This window comes from Labrus mixtus, chromosome 9 (genome assembly GCF_963584025.1).
Source record: "Labrus mixtus chromosome 9, fLabMix1.1, whole genome shotgun sequence".
NCBI classification, from domain to species: Eukaryota; Metazoa; Chordata; class Actinopteri; order Labriformes; family Labridae; genus Labrus; species Labrus mixtus.
In genome coordinates this window covers 12,311,012-12,327,059 of record NC_083620.1, presented here as the reverse complement: position 1 = coordinate 12,327,059, position 16,048 = coordinate 12,311,012, and the positions used below count along the sequence as shown (strand labels likewise).

Sequence of the window (16,048 nt, the reverse complement as noted above, 5' to 3'; positions counted from 1 at the left end):
GAGAAACTCTCTGAGAATTTAAAGTTAGCAGAGATAAGGGGGACATCAAACAGCCACATGTGTTTGCTTATTTCTTTTTTTTTTTTAAAGCTGGGACTTGTTATCAGAGCTGGGCAGGACTTTAGGCTCCACACATCTTGTTGTTAGGAGCCTTTCTAGTCTTAAGTATGCTGTGAAGATGGGGGGGGGGGGGGGGTTGGTTGGTTAATGGCAGTATTGGTGTGTGTGTGTCTAAGCGTGTGTGTATGATGGGGCTTGAACCCTGCTGCTAAACCTCCCCCCCCCCCCCTGCACAGGCAGAGGCCGATGTCTGGATGGGTGCCAAAAGTTCTGAACTAATACTCACAATAATGTTCTTGCTCTGAGGGCCCAGGGACAGAAAACACTGTGGAGTTTCCAGCGTTTCCTCTCCTCCTTCTCCTCTTTCCTTCACCTTTCCATATCTCCCTCGGCTCCCGCTTTCTCTTTGTGTAGTTGTACCATTTTCTCTCTCTCTCTTTCTTCAAACACTTTACATCTTTGGTACAGTGAAGGTTATTTGTTGACATACTATATGTGGGGAATTGCTGTATGCTAACATTATTAGCATAACTTAAAGCCTAAGCACTTCTTATTCAAAATGGTAAAAAATACTAAGAGATTGTTTTACATCAAGAACATGTTATGATAAATGTAACCTGAAAATGTCATCACTCTTTAAAATCGTTCCTTTTTTTTAATAGAAAAATAAACATGTAATTTAGTTTTTGATTATTTTAAGCTTGGTGGTACAATAAAATAAAAGTAAAGACACACAGTGGCTTAGTTTAGTTGGTAGCAGGCACCCCAGAGACTATAAACCCTTGTCACACTGGTCGCAGGCTCGACTCCTAATTCTGACGCTGTTAGGTGCAGTAATCCCCTACTCTCTCTTTCCACATTTCTTGTCGCTTGATACAATTTGACCGCTTTCCCCTCTTCATGAGTAAAGCATTAAGTATCAGCTGTGGCTCAGTTGGTAGAGTTGGTCGTTTCTCAACTGGAAGATCAGAGGTTTGATCCCCAGCTCCTGCAGCCACATGTCCGATGTGTCCTTGGGCAAGACATTTTATCCCAAGTTGCTCCCACTGTTTTGTCTAAGGCATACAAATGTGTATGAATGGGATTAGTTGATACTGATGGTCACTTTACATATCAGCGATTTGAGCAGAAGACTAGAAAAGGCCATTAACCAATTACCATTATTAGACAATGTTTCTTTTTAAAGGTGAAAAGCTAAGTTGTATTATTGATGTTTTAGAAGATGATTGGTATTATTGATGCTCTGTTGGCCTTCTCATGTAGCTTCAAACTCTCACATTTCACAGTGCTTCTGACCAGACTGATGTTATAAGGGACCAATAACTGAATTTATCATTGAATTGACTGAGATTCCTTTTTCTTCACATTATTTCTGCTACTGCTCCAGAAGGAATAACATGAAGTAAAATCCCAAGACGCTCTTTAGCCAGTCTCACTATCTCACAGTTCCTAAGTTTTCATCACACAAAACTGAGGTTCATGTGCTCATGTGACCTGACCAGTGATCCCTGAATGGTAATTCTGTCTCAGACTCGTATTGAATATAGCCCTTGGCTCACTTCACAGCACACCAGTGGTGAACCAGTGTTTTATTGCACTTTCTTTATATGTACTCGGCTGTGGAGCAGGCAGACAGAGATGTACTGTATCTCCTCTGAGCCATCTCCTCTCACTCCTCTTTATGGACCCCAATCACACCACTGGCATTTATCTTACCATTGTGCATGTGTGTGGTGTTTGTATGCATGAAGAGTTTGTGTGTGCAGGTTGGGTTGTCTATGTATGTATGTTAGCTTGGGCCCATATGTCTGAATGTACGTTACATGTATGTCAGAGGCATGCTGCACCTCCCTCAACCACTGTGCTGATTGTTCCATTGATGACAGTATGCATCACACCCGCTGAAACCCCCCAAAAACTGATGATGCTGTCACCCCCAAATCCCTTTTGTGGCCTTTCCATCGAGGAATCACCATAAATAACCATGACATCATCCCATTCTTATCTATGGGACGCCCCGTGCTGATCGATAGCACAGCTCCTGCAGTGTAAATAGCTTCTAATGCCCCATCTTCCCCTTCAAATAGGTCTACATTATTTATGATGGCTGTTAGGTTACCAGTCCAGGACACAATTTATTTCCACCCACCCCTGCTCCTATTATACCTCTGCTTTTGACTCTTGATGGGAGATTTGGGGGGGGGGGGAGCATTCTTCGCACAAAGAAAAAAAAAATAAAACACATGCATGTGTTCACAGTAAGCACCCACAAAAACACGTTCACCTTAAACTCCTAGTGAAGTTCAAAAGGCTCATCACGGGGATAAGGTGATGAGAGGTGAAAGAGGGTGGAAAACAAAAAAAACCCGAGGAGGAGCGAGAGTGGACCTGAGTGTTGCCTGGTCCCACCCTGTGGTAACGATGGGACATCCGTTACTCAGATGACAGTGAGAGTGGCAGGCCTATTTACGCGGCCGGCGGCGTGCTGTGACGGATTGGACAGACGGAGCGGTTGGAGGCTGCGTGGAAATGACAGGCTGCATTTCTATTTGGGTGAAAAATCTGGCTAACGTGGTTGGTCGGGTGATGAGAGCCTACTGTTGGTTGGTCAGTCTACTGTTCAGCCCGTCTCGATGGTCTACATGTCCCCCCCATGTGCCTCTATTTCCTCTGTCTTCCTGTGTGAGTGCAACTGTCTGTCTGTTTGTCTTTTTGTGTACTGCAAAAACATAGAAGAAAGCTCGGTCCACACATTTAGAAAAACATATTTCCACACCTCACACTGTTGATAATTATTTCCCTTTGGGGCACCTTGTAACAGCAGCAGTCAAATTAATAAAATACAAATGTTTGTGTTTTACTATATGACCAGGGTTAAAAATGTTCTAAATCTAGCCCGACAAATTGATGTATAATGTTGTCTTGCAGAACATGTGCAGGTTCACATGTGAAGCTCTGCCAGCTTCATGTAGGTGGATTGAGACAGCTAAGCAGAGGGTTGTGCAAATAAAGGAAAACACTGACATACACAGTTTGTCACTGCTTCCCATAGACAGTAGAATAACACCGCATTTCCATATTCATCATTAACACAAGCACAAGTGCATACATGAAGCAAGGAAACTTTTATGTAGAAATGGTCGGGGTGTGTGGGGGGGGGGGGGGGGGGGGGGGGGGGGGGGGGGGTGGGGGGACTATTTCAGCAGGAGAGACAGACTTTTTGCTGAGGTGGACAGCACAGCAGTCAGAAAAGAGGGGCAGCAATTATTCTCGGAGCAAAACCCAGTGGTTTGTGTGTGAGAACGGCCTTGAGGAATGTTCATCCTCACGCCTCATTGGTGTTCTCATTGCTGCGCGCAGATCGAGCAGTGGAGATGGGACACCCTAGATTTACGGGACATGTCAGAAGCTTCACATCCTCGGGACCCCCGGGGCCAATCTGCTGTCTTGATCTGGCCTGCAAGGAAAATAGCCGTCCCTCACAGGCTGACAGTGAGGTGGAGCCATCCAAACACATGGGGAGGACGGAGACTGGTGGAAATGAGGAATGTAAAAAGGAGGGAGGTAGGGATGGAGGGAGGCCACCTTTTGGCGAGGGCCGCCGCAGCTCTGGCAGTCTGCGCCTTCACACATCACTACACAGTGATGAAATGGCCAAGTTGGACTCCTGCAGACTCTGAAGGCTGATGACTCTATCTTGGTGAAGTAACGTCAATGAGCAGTTCCCATGGTGATGTGTATAAACAAACAGTGGCTGATTTGATCAAGAACTGCAGTTCAACAGGTGTTCCCATTCAATAGCTATCTTAGCTGTAGTTTAGTCGTAACCTTATTAGACATGATTAAAACAAGAGAAAGAGTTTGTGTGTGTACGCTCCGTCCTAATCTTTCCAAGCTTTGCTCATAAACCTTAGAATCCTCAAAGAGGAGAAGAAGAAGTAGAAATTCAGATGTGTTCAGTCTACAAAGGCCTTTTTGTCCCCTGCAGGAACTGGTAGCTGTTCAGGAAGTTGTGCATGGTGCCAGCCAGATGATTTATGGCTCCGTGTCCTGGTTGGTGGTTGGACCTGGTCCCACTGTCACTCAGAGCCAGAGAGAAGCACTGCATGGCCCAATCAGAGACTGCCCAGAACTCATAAGACATTATAATGCCTGTCATATCGTGGCTTGGACGGGACGGAAGCAGCCATAAAGAGCTTGGAAAAAGAGGACAACTGGACGAGAGGATATGGATGACACACACACACACACTGCACTCAGAGAGACCAGCCTGGTGTGTCTTTTCATTCTCTCATCGCCTTATCTCTCGTTAAGTATTGATGACAAAGCAAAATTTAGCAAAAAAATGTGATTTTCCAATTTTTTTTTCTCATCTGCGCAGAAGACGCTAACTCGTTAGGACTTCACAGGGCTTTTCAGGACTGGAGACAACAATTAGTTTGTTGGAGATGTCAGAATTGGCCGCTGAGTTTTGCTGGAAGAAATCCTTTGTGACAGATTGGTGCTGACAGCGCAGGCCGACGAGGAGGGAGCGACAGTCTCCCAGAGTGCCCTGCATAGTGGAGGAACCTTTGGGCTGCATTAACCCCTATCTGCGAGCACCGACGAACAAAGTTCCCTCACAGACTACCTGCTGTAGCCTGGAAAATCCTATTACAGACTGCAGAGGGGGACACTTGAGAGCAGTCCACCGGGAAATCTGTCTCCCTGGGCACGTACAAGAGACAGGACATGGAGTTTTCTCACCACCTCCTCAGCTCATTCTGCCTCTCTTTCATTCACTCCGACTGATTTAGTCTCTCTCTCTTGTCCTCTTCTCTCCCCCTTTATCCGTCTTTGTCTAGCTTCTGCCTCATCTATCACTCTTGTTTTCAGCCTGTCTAGTTGTCTAGTTTTGCCAATCCTATCTTCTCACAGGCTGCCCTCTCCGTCACTATGCAAAACCAACGTTTAACGTCTCTTTTTTTTAAACCCGTCTCCTTTTCTACCCTCTCCCGGGAGAAGAAACTCTATCTGGTCCACGTAATCTTCAGATGAGTGAGCTGCATTTATCTGTGGGTTTCAGGGTGACTGCCATTTGTTAAGCTCAATCTCCCATGCTTAACTTCAGAATGATATAATACAAAGCACATGAGCATACAGTACGCAGGGTGTCTAATCCAATTACCCAAAAGCAATCTCTTGTTGTTGCTCAATTTACATCTTTAAACAAAGAACGATGCTGGGTATGAAAAAGATACCCTACAAAGGCTGCTGTGATACTGAAAGAATAACATTCCTATAGTGTCCGCGTGTAAACAAGACATAACTCTGCCGAGCACAAATTAAGTCTGATGTGCAGCATATGTAGACAACAGTGCAGCACAGCAAGTCATCTTAAGAGGTTACACTTTGAGAAGAGCTTAGCTTATGTAGCCTTAACACACCATCACATTCTATGCTTTCAAGTTGTTCTGATTTAGTGACTCTTTATGCTAACAGCTGCCTTGCATTCCAGCATTCTTTCATAAAGTTGTATCTACCGTTTAGTTTTCATTATTTGAAAGAAATGCATGTTTGTCCTGAGAATAATTAACCATCCCGTACTGTAATTACGCAATGACAGAAATTGATGGTCTGTATCGTTATTATGCAACCTGAAAGCAATTACAAAACAATTACTGACCAGGATGTGATCCTGGCTTATTACCGCGGTAATTAACCCCATTAAATACAAGAGCCACACTCATTTAAAATGTGACCTTCAAACACTGTACAAATAATTATCAACAAACACACTTTTAGTTAATTGGGGCTTGGTTCAACAGTAGGCCAAGAAGTGCTTTTGATTGCACAGTGATGCGTTCACTCAGTGGTTTGTGTCTGAAGTGTGAGCAGTTAGTGCAGTTCTGTGTAAACTGTAATGGGGCTGGGCATTGGTATACGTTGGACTACATTGCATACACTGAGCATTCCAAATATAAGTTATTCAAAATGTGTTTTAATATTATCAGAAAAAATATAGATTTAGGTGTTTTAACATTTTATTTTATTAACGGAAGATTCTTGTAAAAGCAAGTGTATAAAGCTGAATCTAGTGATGTTTCCAAACAATCATAACACCAATGAATATTTCCTGAAATTTCCTTGGTGAGCTGCCTGCATGAACCTAAACAGACAATTTTTGCAGCCCGGCTTTGTCCAAAATGTTTCCATGTCCTCCACCATTTCTGAGTGAAGTTGGGTGAGCACATGTGAGAGGGGTGATAACATTTATATCTCTTGATCGGTGAATGACTGATGTAATCGCAGTGAATTAATGAAGCTGCTTTTACTTTGTTTCTACTTGCCAGTATGTTCTTCACTTATTTGTTGGAACTGTGAATTTGTCAAATTACACTTTGCATTCAAATAAAAGCAAAAAGCATTATAACAGTGTTCATGCTGTTGCTTCGTCTACCATTTCCACGTCAACCTTTTTACATCATGACCTGCCAGAGACCCCCCCCCACCCCCCCTTCTTCTTTCCTGACAGAGAAAGTCCTCTGCCGTGAGGGGTTTTGTGAGCCAGCATTTCTAGAAGATTTTAGGGACAGACTGTCCTGATATCTTTTAGAAAGGAGAGCAACAATGAAAAAGGTTCAGACAAGTAGCAGCTAAATGCCCTTTTTTTAGTTTAGCTTAACTTATACAATATAAGATATATATATGTTTCATATTTTATACATTCTTCATAGATATTTATATATTTGAAAATCATGCCCTACTGATTTAATTCAGAGAAATAAATTGAGGTTAAAAGTACGATTCTTACATGAAATGTTGTGGAATAGGAAGTGAAGTCAATTACAATAAGAAACATAACCACACATAGCTTTTGTTTAGGATCAGTTCAATTACTTAAAGGGATACTTCACCCGCGGCCGCCAAAACACAAGACCGGCCTGTCAGCAGCAGCCATCTCGCCGCTATATTTATATTTCTTTGCTTTCTCCATAGAGCCTGTTAGCATAGCTTCCAAGCAATATGGCGGACGTTAAGTTTAGCTTCTGGGAGTGAGTTCCCACCCACTGATCTGTGATTGGTCTGTAGCTTCAGTGGTCGAAAATATGAGGAACTAGCGTTGTAGTTTCACCCCGCTAACCGCAACAGCTTCCAGTGACGCAAAAATCGTCATTTTGCGTCACTGGAAGCTCCAGTTCAGATTTAGAAAGACAAAGATTTCCCATCTCAGGGGAAAATGAGGGCGGGATGCACGACCATTCAAAAATACTACCAGGTTTCTAATGATACAAAGCTTAATGCAAATGGGTGAAGTATCCCTTTTAACCTTTCTATAGATGAAGAGATGGCCTTTAATCTATGCATAATCTGCAAATGTGGGTGATGGTCAACCCCTAAATTAACCCCCTTTCCATCTTCATTTTGCCACAGAGACAAACAGATCCACCAGCTGTGGAAGACACAGCATACTTTTTTATAGTTTTACTTGAATGATTGTGCCACGAAGCACGATGCCGTCACCTCACAATGCAACACTTTCTCTGAGCAACTTGACATGATCTTCCCTCCTGTCAGTCATTTACTCCTCAGACATCTTTGGCTTTTTGCACTAACTCCCAGGCCACATCTGAGGGGAACAGACTGGGCAAGCTAAAAAATATTGACTTTCCAATAACATGAGAGTGCGCAGCAGCCTATCATATGGCTCGAATTAAAGCATTATGACATAATAGAGCGACGTCGGGGTTAAGACCTCATTACTGCCACCCGGGGCCTCTGCTTTCTCTCTCTGCAAACCTGGCAGCTCTCAGTTCTGGGTTTGGACCTGCTCCACTCTAATTGGAGCGGCAATATGGTGTAATTGGAAGAGGGGGGGGGGGGGGGGGCGGTGTTACCGGGGCTGAATGTAGCCCGGCCTGCGTTTTTTAGCGCTTAACCTAGTAATAAGCTCTCAAAGCAGACCGCACCTTCACATTAGCCTTTGAACCACAGCGAACAGTTAGAGGAGAGGCTTAAACACACACACACGACAGATATGGAGCAGCACACAGAAAATGCGTAGTACATGGGTGCAGAAGTGTGTGGAGATTGTGAATGTGTGTAGGTTATAATAGCCGTGAGAGAGCGAGGGTCTGGCAGAGACCGAGAGGAAAAAGGGCCTCGGCTTGTGCCTGTTAGAACGGCTTTGACCACAGACACAGAGAAAGTGGTTTCGTAGAGAAGTATTAGCTCTTGATTATTTGCGTTAACCGGTACTTAGATTTACTGCCTGGGTAATGCAATCTGACTGCCAGTTAAGCACAAGCTGCAGCTCGAGGCTGGAAAGCCACGACAGAGTTGCCGTTCTCTCTCTGTTTCCCCCGGACGGAACCAATAAAAAAGCCTGTGAGCTCTTGCCCCCGAGTCGCTGTCTCTGCCTCCCTCCAACCCTCCTCATTGGGGAAGACATTTGGAAACAATCAGTAGTGTGTTTAAGGGAAGGCCCTTCCCCTATCAATACCCCTAGATAAGGTATCTATGAGGCTCGCTCTGCAGCCCCGCACACGGAATTCATCACCTTTGTTTCCTGAAAGCCGTTTAAAGGTCCCCTCATTTTCACTCCTATCTGTGCAGAGTGCAGAGGGCACATTTTGTGTGCTGGTGTGTGTGTGTATGTGGGGAGGGGGGGTTGCCAGGTTGGTGAATATGTAAGGCTAACTGTTGAGTGTTCATACCAAACATGCACTCCTGATATGTCTGAGTTGTACTTTCTAACCCTTTTTGTATTTCTTTTTTTTTTTTTGCTCCGGGGAGCTCTGTAGACTTCTGCCAAGGTGCGTTTGATTTGGGTGCTCCTAACCTTGGATGGAGTGACGAGTTCATGCACAGTCCACTCACTCCTTTCCCAAATGTTACCTCAGTACTTCCACAACATTTATAGGGTAATATCTTGTAAATGAATAAGAGGGTGGTACACATTCTTACACAAAGGACCACTTGAACAGTCTGAACTTTAAAAAAAAAAAAAACACCTTTAAGGCTCTTTGGTTGGTAACATAAAACACAAATTCTAAAGTGGAATTTTATTAAAGCTGGTAAACTTTGCTTCATGCCCCTTTTTCTTCTCTGTGTCACTTTCCTCTATAAATCATCTTAAAATACAGACAAGTCTTATTCCAGCAGGTTTTACGGTGTTGATCTTTCTCAGAGTGTTTAGTGTGCAATAACAGCCGAGGATCGAAGATGTAAATGTGTGATGTAAGAGGCAGAAGCATTTATATACCACCCGATTAGTCAATGCACCTGCTTATAAACTCCATTATATCTGTGGCTGTCTAGACGTGTGTCATTGTGTCATTGAGTTTGTCCTGCATGTGTTTCTGATCAGATCAGCCTTCCTCTTTTTTTTCCAGCTCAGAGTGTATTATGCGAGTATTGTGAGGCCCACCATGAGCTAACAGCGAGACAGATTTTTGTTTGCAGTTCGGAGATAATTGGGGAAGAAACACAACCCCCTCGGAGCTTTTCAAACAGGTGAACTCCTCCTTCCTCATCATTCATTTTCCTGACTTCCTTCTTCACTCAAATGAGTCCTTCTATTCACTCCAGATCTAATAAGGCCAATAACCTTTGACCTGCTTGGATGGACCCCCGACAAGAGCCTCCTTCACCTGGTATTGTGCTGCTGGCTACACCTTCCAACTGGCATGGGCCCCCACTCACGCCCGCCTTTGTCCTCCTTCAATTCACTCTGACTTTGTTCAGTTAGTTAACCTAGCTTCCCCTCCCTGCTGGGAACTCAGACAGAGACAGAAGGAGGAGGAGGGTGTAAGGAGGAGGAGAAGGTGGTGGAAAGGGGGGAATTGGTGCAGAGGAATGAGGGGAAATAAGAAATGTAAAAATGTTTGTCCCCTTAACTGCAAGAGAAAAGTAGCCTCCAGTTGCATTTATGGTGGCATCATTTCCCAATTTATCTCTCATACACTCTTTATCAATGTGCTACAGCTCCTCTCACTAACATCAATACAACCAATCAGAACACACACACACACACACACACACACACACCCAAACAGAGACACACTAGCCTCAACAAGCACAACAAACAACAGATTAACCCAAAGAAAGGGATTACCAATCAGTTGAGGGGCAGGGAGATGGACCCCCAGCTTGTTTTGTCTTTGGGATTGTGAATGGAAATTATCCCTGTCAAAGACACTCAAGCTCCAGTTACATCGAACGGTAAACTCATCTCTCTCACAGACACCAGGAGACACAAAGAGCGAGCAACATGACACACACACACACACACACACACACACACACACACACACACATACCGCTGAAGGTATTATGGGGCTTTTTTAACAGAAGGGAGGCTTTACACTCTGCACCATGTGGAGGAAGTTAGAGGCCCGGGTATTTCTGTAGCACAGCAGGTCCACACACATGATATTGACTCTCCAGGACTCCAGCCAACTCGTTCAATCAATTCTGGAATCGGTTAAAAGAAACTACATACACTCGCTGATTCATTAAAATAGTTATTGGCGAAAGCTCAATGAATTTTAGACATTTGAGGGTGTGATCACAAACAACAAAAGCATGAAACATGTGATAGACAATGTTTGCCTATCACAACTACAGTATGGATAAACAAAGGATAGATCTTGGTTGTGGCAAATAATTTATGAACAACATGTAACTCTGGTTAAGCAACAACAACAATCTCTAAACCTAGTCTAGATAAATGTAAAGAGCACTGCTTCCTGCTTTGGCACTGACATAAATGACAAGGCTCAGATTCTAACAAAGTGAGGGGATTTCTCTGGTACTGAAAACTGGCCACTACTTTCAAAACAATGATGGCGGCAAAAGTTGCTTTGCAATTTGATAAACATGATACAAAAAATGGCAGGCTCTAGTGACTATTTTACATTGACACAGATTTCACCTGTTGCAGCTCTTTTGCAACCTCCAATGAAGTGTTAGTGACAAGACAAAATCGGGACAGTTGCATAGACGGCGAGGTTTATCTGATTTAGAGGTTTGGCCTTGAACTGACAAGGAAGAGGGGCTACAGCAAGTTCCCCACTCTCCAGTTTGACTTGAAAATCCAGGTAAAGGTTTGACTTAAGTTACATGTCGGACTTTGTAGGAAGACTATTTAAATTTACCCTGAACCCCAACAATTGTCTTCACCCTTTCAAAACAGCCCCCCTTCAAACATGGGCCATGCTGTTATATACTGTACGAAGTGCACTTTATATTATTAAGTACACCATACAACCCCACTTCAAAAAACCTTATCTATCCCTTTAATGTTTTGCTTTCAATTAGGTGCCAATGAGTCCCAAGTGTATTTTGTGAAGGGTTTCTTCATTATCTGTCTCAGTAGCCTGTTTAGGCTCCTCTCATGAGAGAAAACAGGGCCGACAATGAGGTCAGGGCAGCCGTTGTGTTCATGCAGCACAATACATTGACATAGCCTTTCAGACACAGGATTTTTTTCACTTTGAATTCCAAAAAAAAAAAAACTATATGTGTGTAAGTGTGTGTGAGAAAATGAGAAGATGTGTGTCCATTGAGAGGTGCGTGAGTGACAGTGAGGTTCATCCCTAGCGCCTGCCTTTCTAAGCGTTGCTGTGGGCAGGGCCATCTCCGCTGACAGTGGATGGGATGTGGCAGGGGCTTGGGGATTAAGAGGCTTTGAGCCCCGGACTGAGAGTGGCTCTTTCTCCTGGTGACACAGAGAGGTGACGGGCCGTCAGTGCACAGGGGACAGGCGGACAGCCAGCCAGAGACATCTGCATTCATTCAGGACAGCGGCTTATCCGCGCACAAAAAGCACGCCCTCTAGAAACGCCCTCCATCCACACTCTCACACTCTGTCTGACACACATGCACGCAAGCCCACACAAAAGTGTATGTGAACCCAAATGTAACACAGTGACACACAAAACCTTGATAGTAGGACTGACCTCACATATGGAGTTCACACTGTCTGTAAACGGATGACAAAAAGCAAAAGCAGGAACAAATCTGTACATGTGAAACTTTTAGTGTTTCTACTCAGAAATGACTGCTTTTATCACAACTACAGGCATAACGAGTGTAGGTGAAGATTTATCATACAAATGCCTCAGAAAATTTTAATATGAATATGGCTCGTCAATATCACAATCACGAATGATCATTTCTCACTGTTGGTTATTTTCAGTACAAAGTTTTCAGTAGACACGATTTTAAACGATGGATCTCTTTCTAGCCAGGCATCTGCCTGTCGTCCCTCCGTCCACCCATCCTCTCAGGACCAGGAGGTTCAGGAGACAGGCCCTGCCCAGCCGCCTAATCCTCTACTCCCATTCACCATCACTGCTAATCTCCTCCACCATCTCCCCACCACCGACACTATCGCCTCAAACTCCACCTCCACCTCTGCCTCTCACTCAAGAGGTGCACAAAAGGCCCTAAGCACCCCTCTCCCGCCCCACTCACCATCCCAAACCCTTCTCGCACCCCTAACCTGCTCCGCCCATCGCTCCTACAGCAGGAGGCACCCAGCTTTCTAAGACCAGGACCCATAATCCCATGGGGCTGTGAGTTTGGGCGAGCCCAAAGGCTCATTGAGCGCAGGATAACTCTCTCCCGGATTCTAGCCCTCTATCTTATTGTTGCTGCTGCTGAGAAGAGGACAGACACAGATGGAGTTTGAATTTCAATGTGCCTAACGACTCAGAGAGAGAGACAGCAGAATATGGACTAGTGGGCATCCAGGCGTTAAAGAGCGTTTTCAACGAAGGCATGGAGAAATAAATGCAAATACAGTCTAGGCTGCAACATGCTTAGTGTGGAGATGGAATGAACTATTTTGCCGTTGATAGTCTTTTCCTCATATTGTTATTTTTGTTATCTAAAGCGTCTCGTACATTGATGTAATACCCTTTATATACAGATTTGAAATAATTTGAGCAGGTTAATGAATTTCCAACAGGTCATGAGCTTGACTTTGGTTATCAAATGTGTATGTTGTTCAGTCTGGTTACATGGAGACATGAAAGTGTTCACCATGTTCGGAAAAGGACATTTCTTCTATGCAAAGCTATTTAGAATTATATTCAAAGTATTTTTCTTTTCATATTTAGTGTCTTTTGTTTTGCCATTTTAAATCCAAATACAATTAAATCAATTAATCATTTGCAATCGATCAGATGTTGGGTTGTTGAAGGAGATAAATGAATATAACAATAATAATAAAAAAAAAATTACAATTCAAATTCAAAATTATAAACTCGATTATTAATTTTTCCATGCTCAAAAACAGGAATACATGCAGGCACAGTGACATGGTCACATACTGGTGAGCAGAGGACTATCGCCACCTCAGCTCTGCATGCGACAGTGTACTGTAGGTGAGCGTCTCGGCCTGACAGACCCCTCACTGCTGCCTCTCTACCTCTTATTTACCGAAGCTATCTTTCCCATAAGTCACCATTCCTGTATTCATAAAGCATCATGGGCGCCATAACTCACTCTCCCCTTTATGAATAAAGCCCCCAAATTTATGGTGATGGTGCTGAGGAGCGCTGGCCTCCCTGGTGACAAACTTCCCCCAGTCTGTCACCACTGGCCTGGGCCGCTCAGGGCCCTCCATCAAACGCTCCAGATGGGAGCGCCACTTTAGCGTTCCCCAGTCGGTGACATCACCTCTCTGCGCCGCACTGAATTGATGATGAAAGCAAACATATCTATCTTAACTCACATTTACCAAATCAATCTTATTTTTACAGACCCTGCACAGGCTTATTGGCATATTGACTGTTTGCAGGCAGGAGAGGGGGTTGAGGGATGGTTAACGGGTGGGCATGGGAGAAAAGGGGGGTTCAGGAGGGTTTAATGGCGTTTACCATATTTAATGCAGAGGGATGTCATCACTGAATATCCATTCTGAATAATGTGGCATTTCATCATAAATTCTTTACAACTTATTTACTTAATGGAAAGAGTTATGGCTCGCTGTCAGCTTGGTAATTAAACATTGTGATACAGTGCTGCCTCACTGGGATCCCATCTTTCCCCTCAGTCCCCCCACCCGCCTGCCCCAGACACACACACATGCACACTCACATCCCCGTTCCTCAGCTTTTTAAATACATATTATTATTCAAGGCCCCCCATAAATTACTGGCGGATTAAAATTCATGAAACCTCTTTTTCCTTTATTTCCTTCCCTGGGAAAAAAAGAATAACCCAGAGAGCATGTTCAACCGGCTGTAAATCTCTTTAGGAAGGAAAGAGCCATTTTATTAAGATATTGTGTTATGAAAATGGGCAAAATGAAGAGTTTTTCCTCGCTTCAATTAAGGATATATTTATATACTGGGTCTCACCCAGCAGTTGATAATGTGGGAGAAGTCGTAAGCCTGGAGAAATGTAGTCCAGAGTGAAATAAGACATTTATTTAGGTTTAGTCTGAGCCAAAACCACTGAGTCAGAGCTGATGGGCTGGAGTAATCCGTTATGATCCAAACCCAATGAGCAACAGTCCAAATCCAAAACTATTTATATGAGCCGAATGTTGATACTCTACCAACACGTTCTCAGTCAACTTGCAGCAGTAAAATGGACTCCATGGGATAGGAAAACTCGAGTGTGATAAAGAATTTGGTGATTAATCCTGTTTTTATTTGGACCTGTGACTTTCACTTCATGACTGCATGGTCAGCGATTCTTAATGAGCTTGCTTCTGTCTGACAAAGGGACAAAGACTTGAATATGAAGGACTAAATCCTCACATCCAAATTAGATCTATTTTCAGAGACTAAATGAGGCGGATACTCCTCCAGCCCCTTATTCCAGCTTTATAGAAACCAAACTAGCCTGACGCTGACTGAGACCACATCTGACCTTTGACATTGTCCTGTGACCCTGTCTTCGATTTTTTGTGCCGGCTAACCAATATGTGATTTGCCAATGGCCGCAGTGGGTCCCTAATCAGGATGAAAAGGGGATTTATGGCTTTTCATTTTAATTGAGTTAAGAGCACAACCTCGACTGCCTTCCCTAAGCAGGCTCTGAGCTCACATTACATCACTGGGTAGCACACGGCCATAACAGCCCTGTGGTCACTGGGCTAAAATGTGTAAATGACGCCATGGGAGAAAATAAAAACAGGACTGATGTGAAGGCTAGTGTGTATATTAACCAAAGGAAACCTGCTTTTATCAGAAAGAGTGCTACTGCCTTTGCAGACAATCCTCATGTGTTAACATTAGCCAAGTTTAACCAAAGTTGCTCTGGTACAAGAGACAGTTTACCCACTTTTGTAGTTTATCAGAAAACCCGCAAAGAATATGGTGCAATGCAATAAAATCTGGATATTGTTGATTTTTATTTTTTCCTTTGCATGTAAGGAACCATAAGTTTGTGGTATTATTTATGCATATGAAGGAATGAACTCCACAAAGCAGAACTCTAAATCATGCCAAACCAATCAGCTCTTCGATATGTATGATGTTCCTACCTCCCAGCCTTGTGTGGGGTCTTGCAGAAAAGGCAGTTGCTCTCCTTCATATGGCCCAAACCGTTCCCCGACATTTACCCTCCTGTTGCTCCAGATGCCCAGGCCTCCACCTGCAACTTCTGACTCTCGCAGTTCAAAGTCCAGGGGAATGCTCAGATCTTCTTGGGGTGAAAAGATGCTCGGGTGTTGGAAAGACAAGGAGTCCTGGGGTGAGGCCTCGTCATCAGAGAGCAAGGGGGATGATGGGTCTTCTGCCAGGGCTGAAGAAGGTGCAGGGTCACCATCAGAACCACACACATCGTTCAAGATGTGACACGGGTAAAGTGAAAAGTCGTCGTCACCGTCATCTGTGAGAAAAAAGATAGAGAGATATTACTGTGAGGGTGATGCCCTTGGTGATTGTTGATGTTAAGAGTGGAGACAGGTTTTCTAATGTTCTTACGTATTTCAACCACTGAGAAGAAATTGGTCAAACATAAATTGTACATTGTTGAATCTAATAAG

The 16,048-nt window shown here is 43.9% G+C and overlaps 1 protein-coding gene across 12 annotated transcripts in view; it reads right to left on the bottom strand.

Moving 5' to 3' along the window:
* mecom (MDS1 and EVI1 complex locus) overlaps positions 1 to 16,048 on the bottom strand; it is a 132,537-nt gene that overhangs the window by 75,632 nt on the left and 40,857 nt on the right. For all 12 annotated transcript variants that reach the window (XM_061046273.1, XM_061046275.1, XM_061046276.1 and 9 more), the window contains exon 2: positions 15,545 to 15,891. In XM_061046273.1, the coding sequence (XP_060902256.1) occupies positions 15,545 to 15,891 (347 nt within the window). The remainder of the gene's footprint in view (positions 1 to 15,544; positions 15,892 to 16,048) is intronic.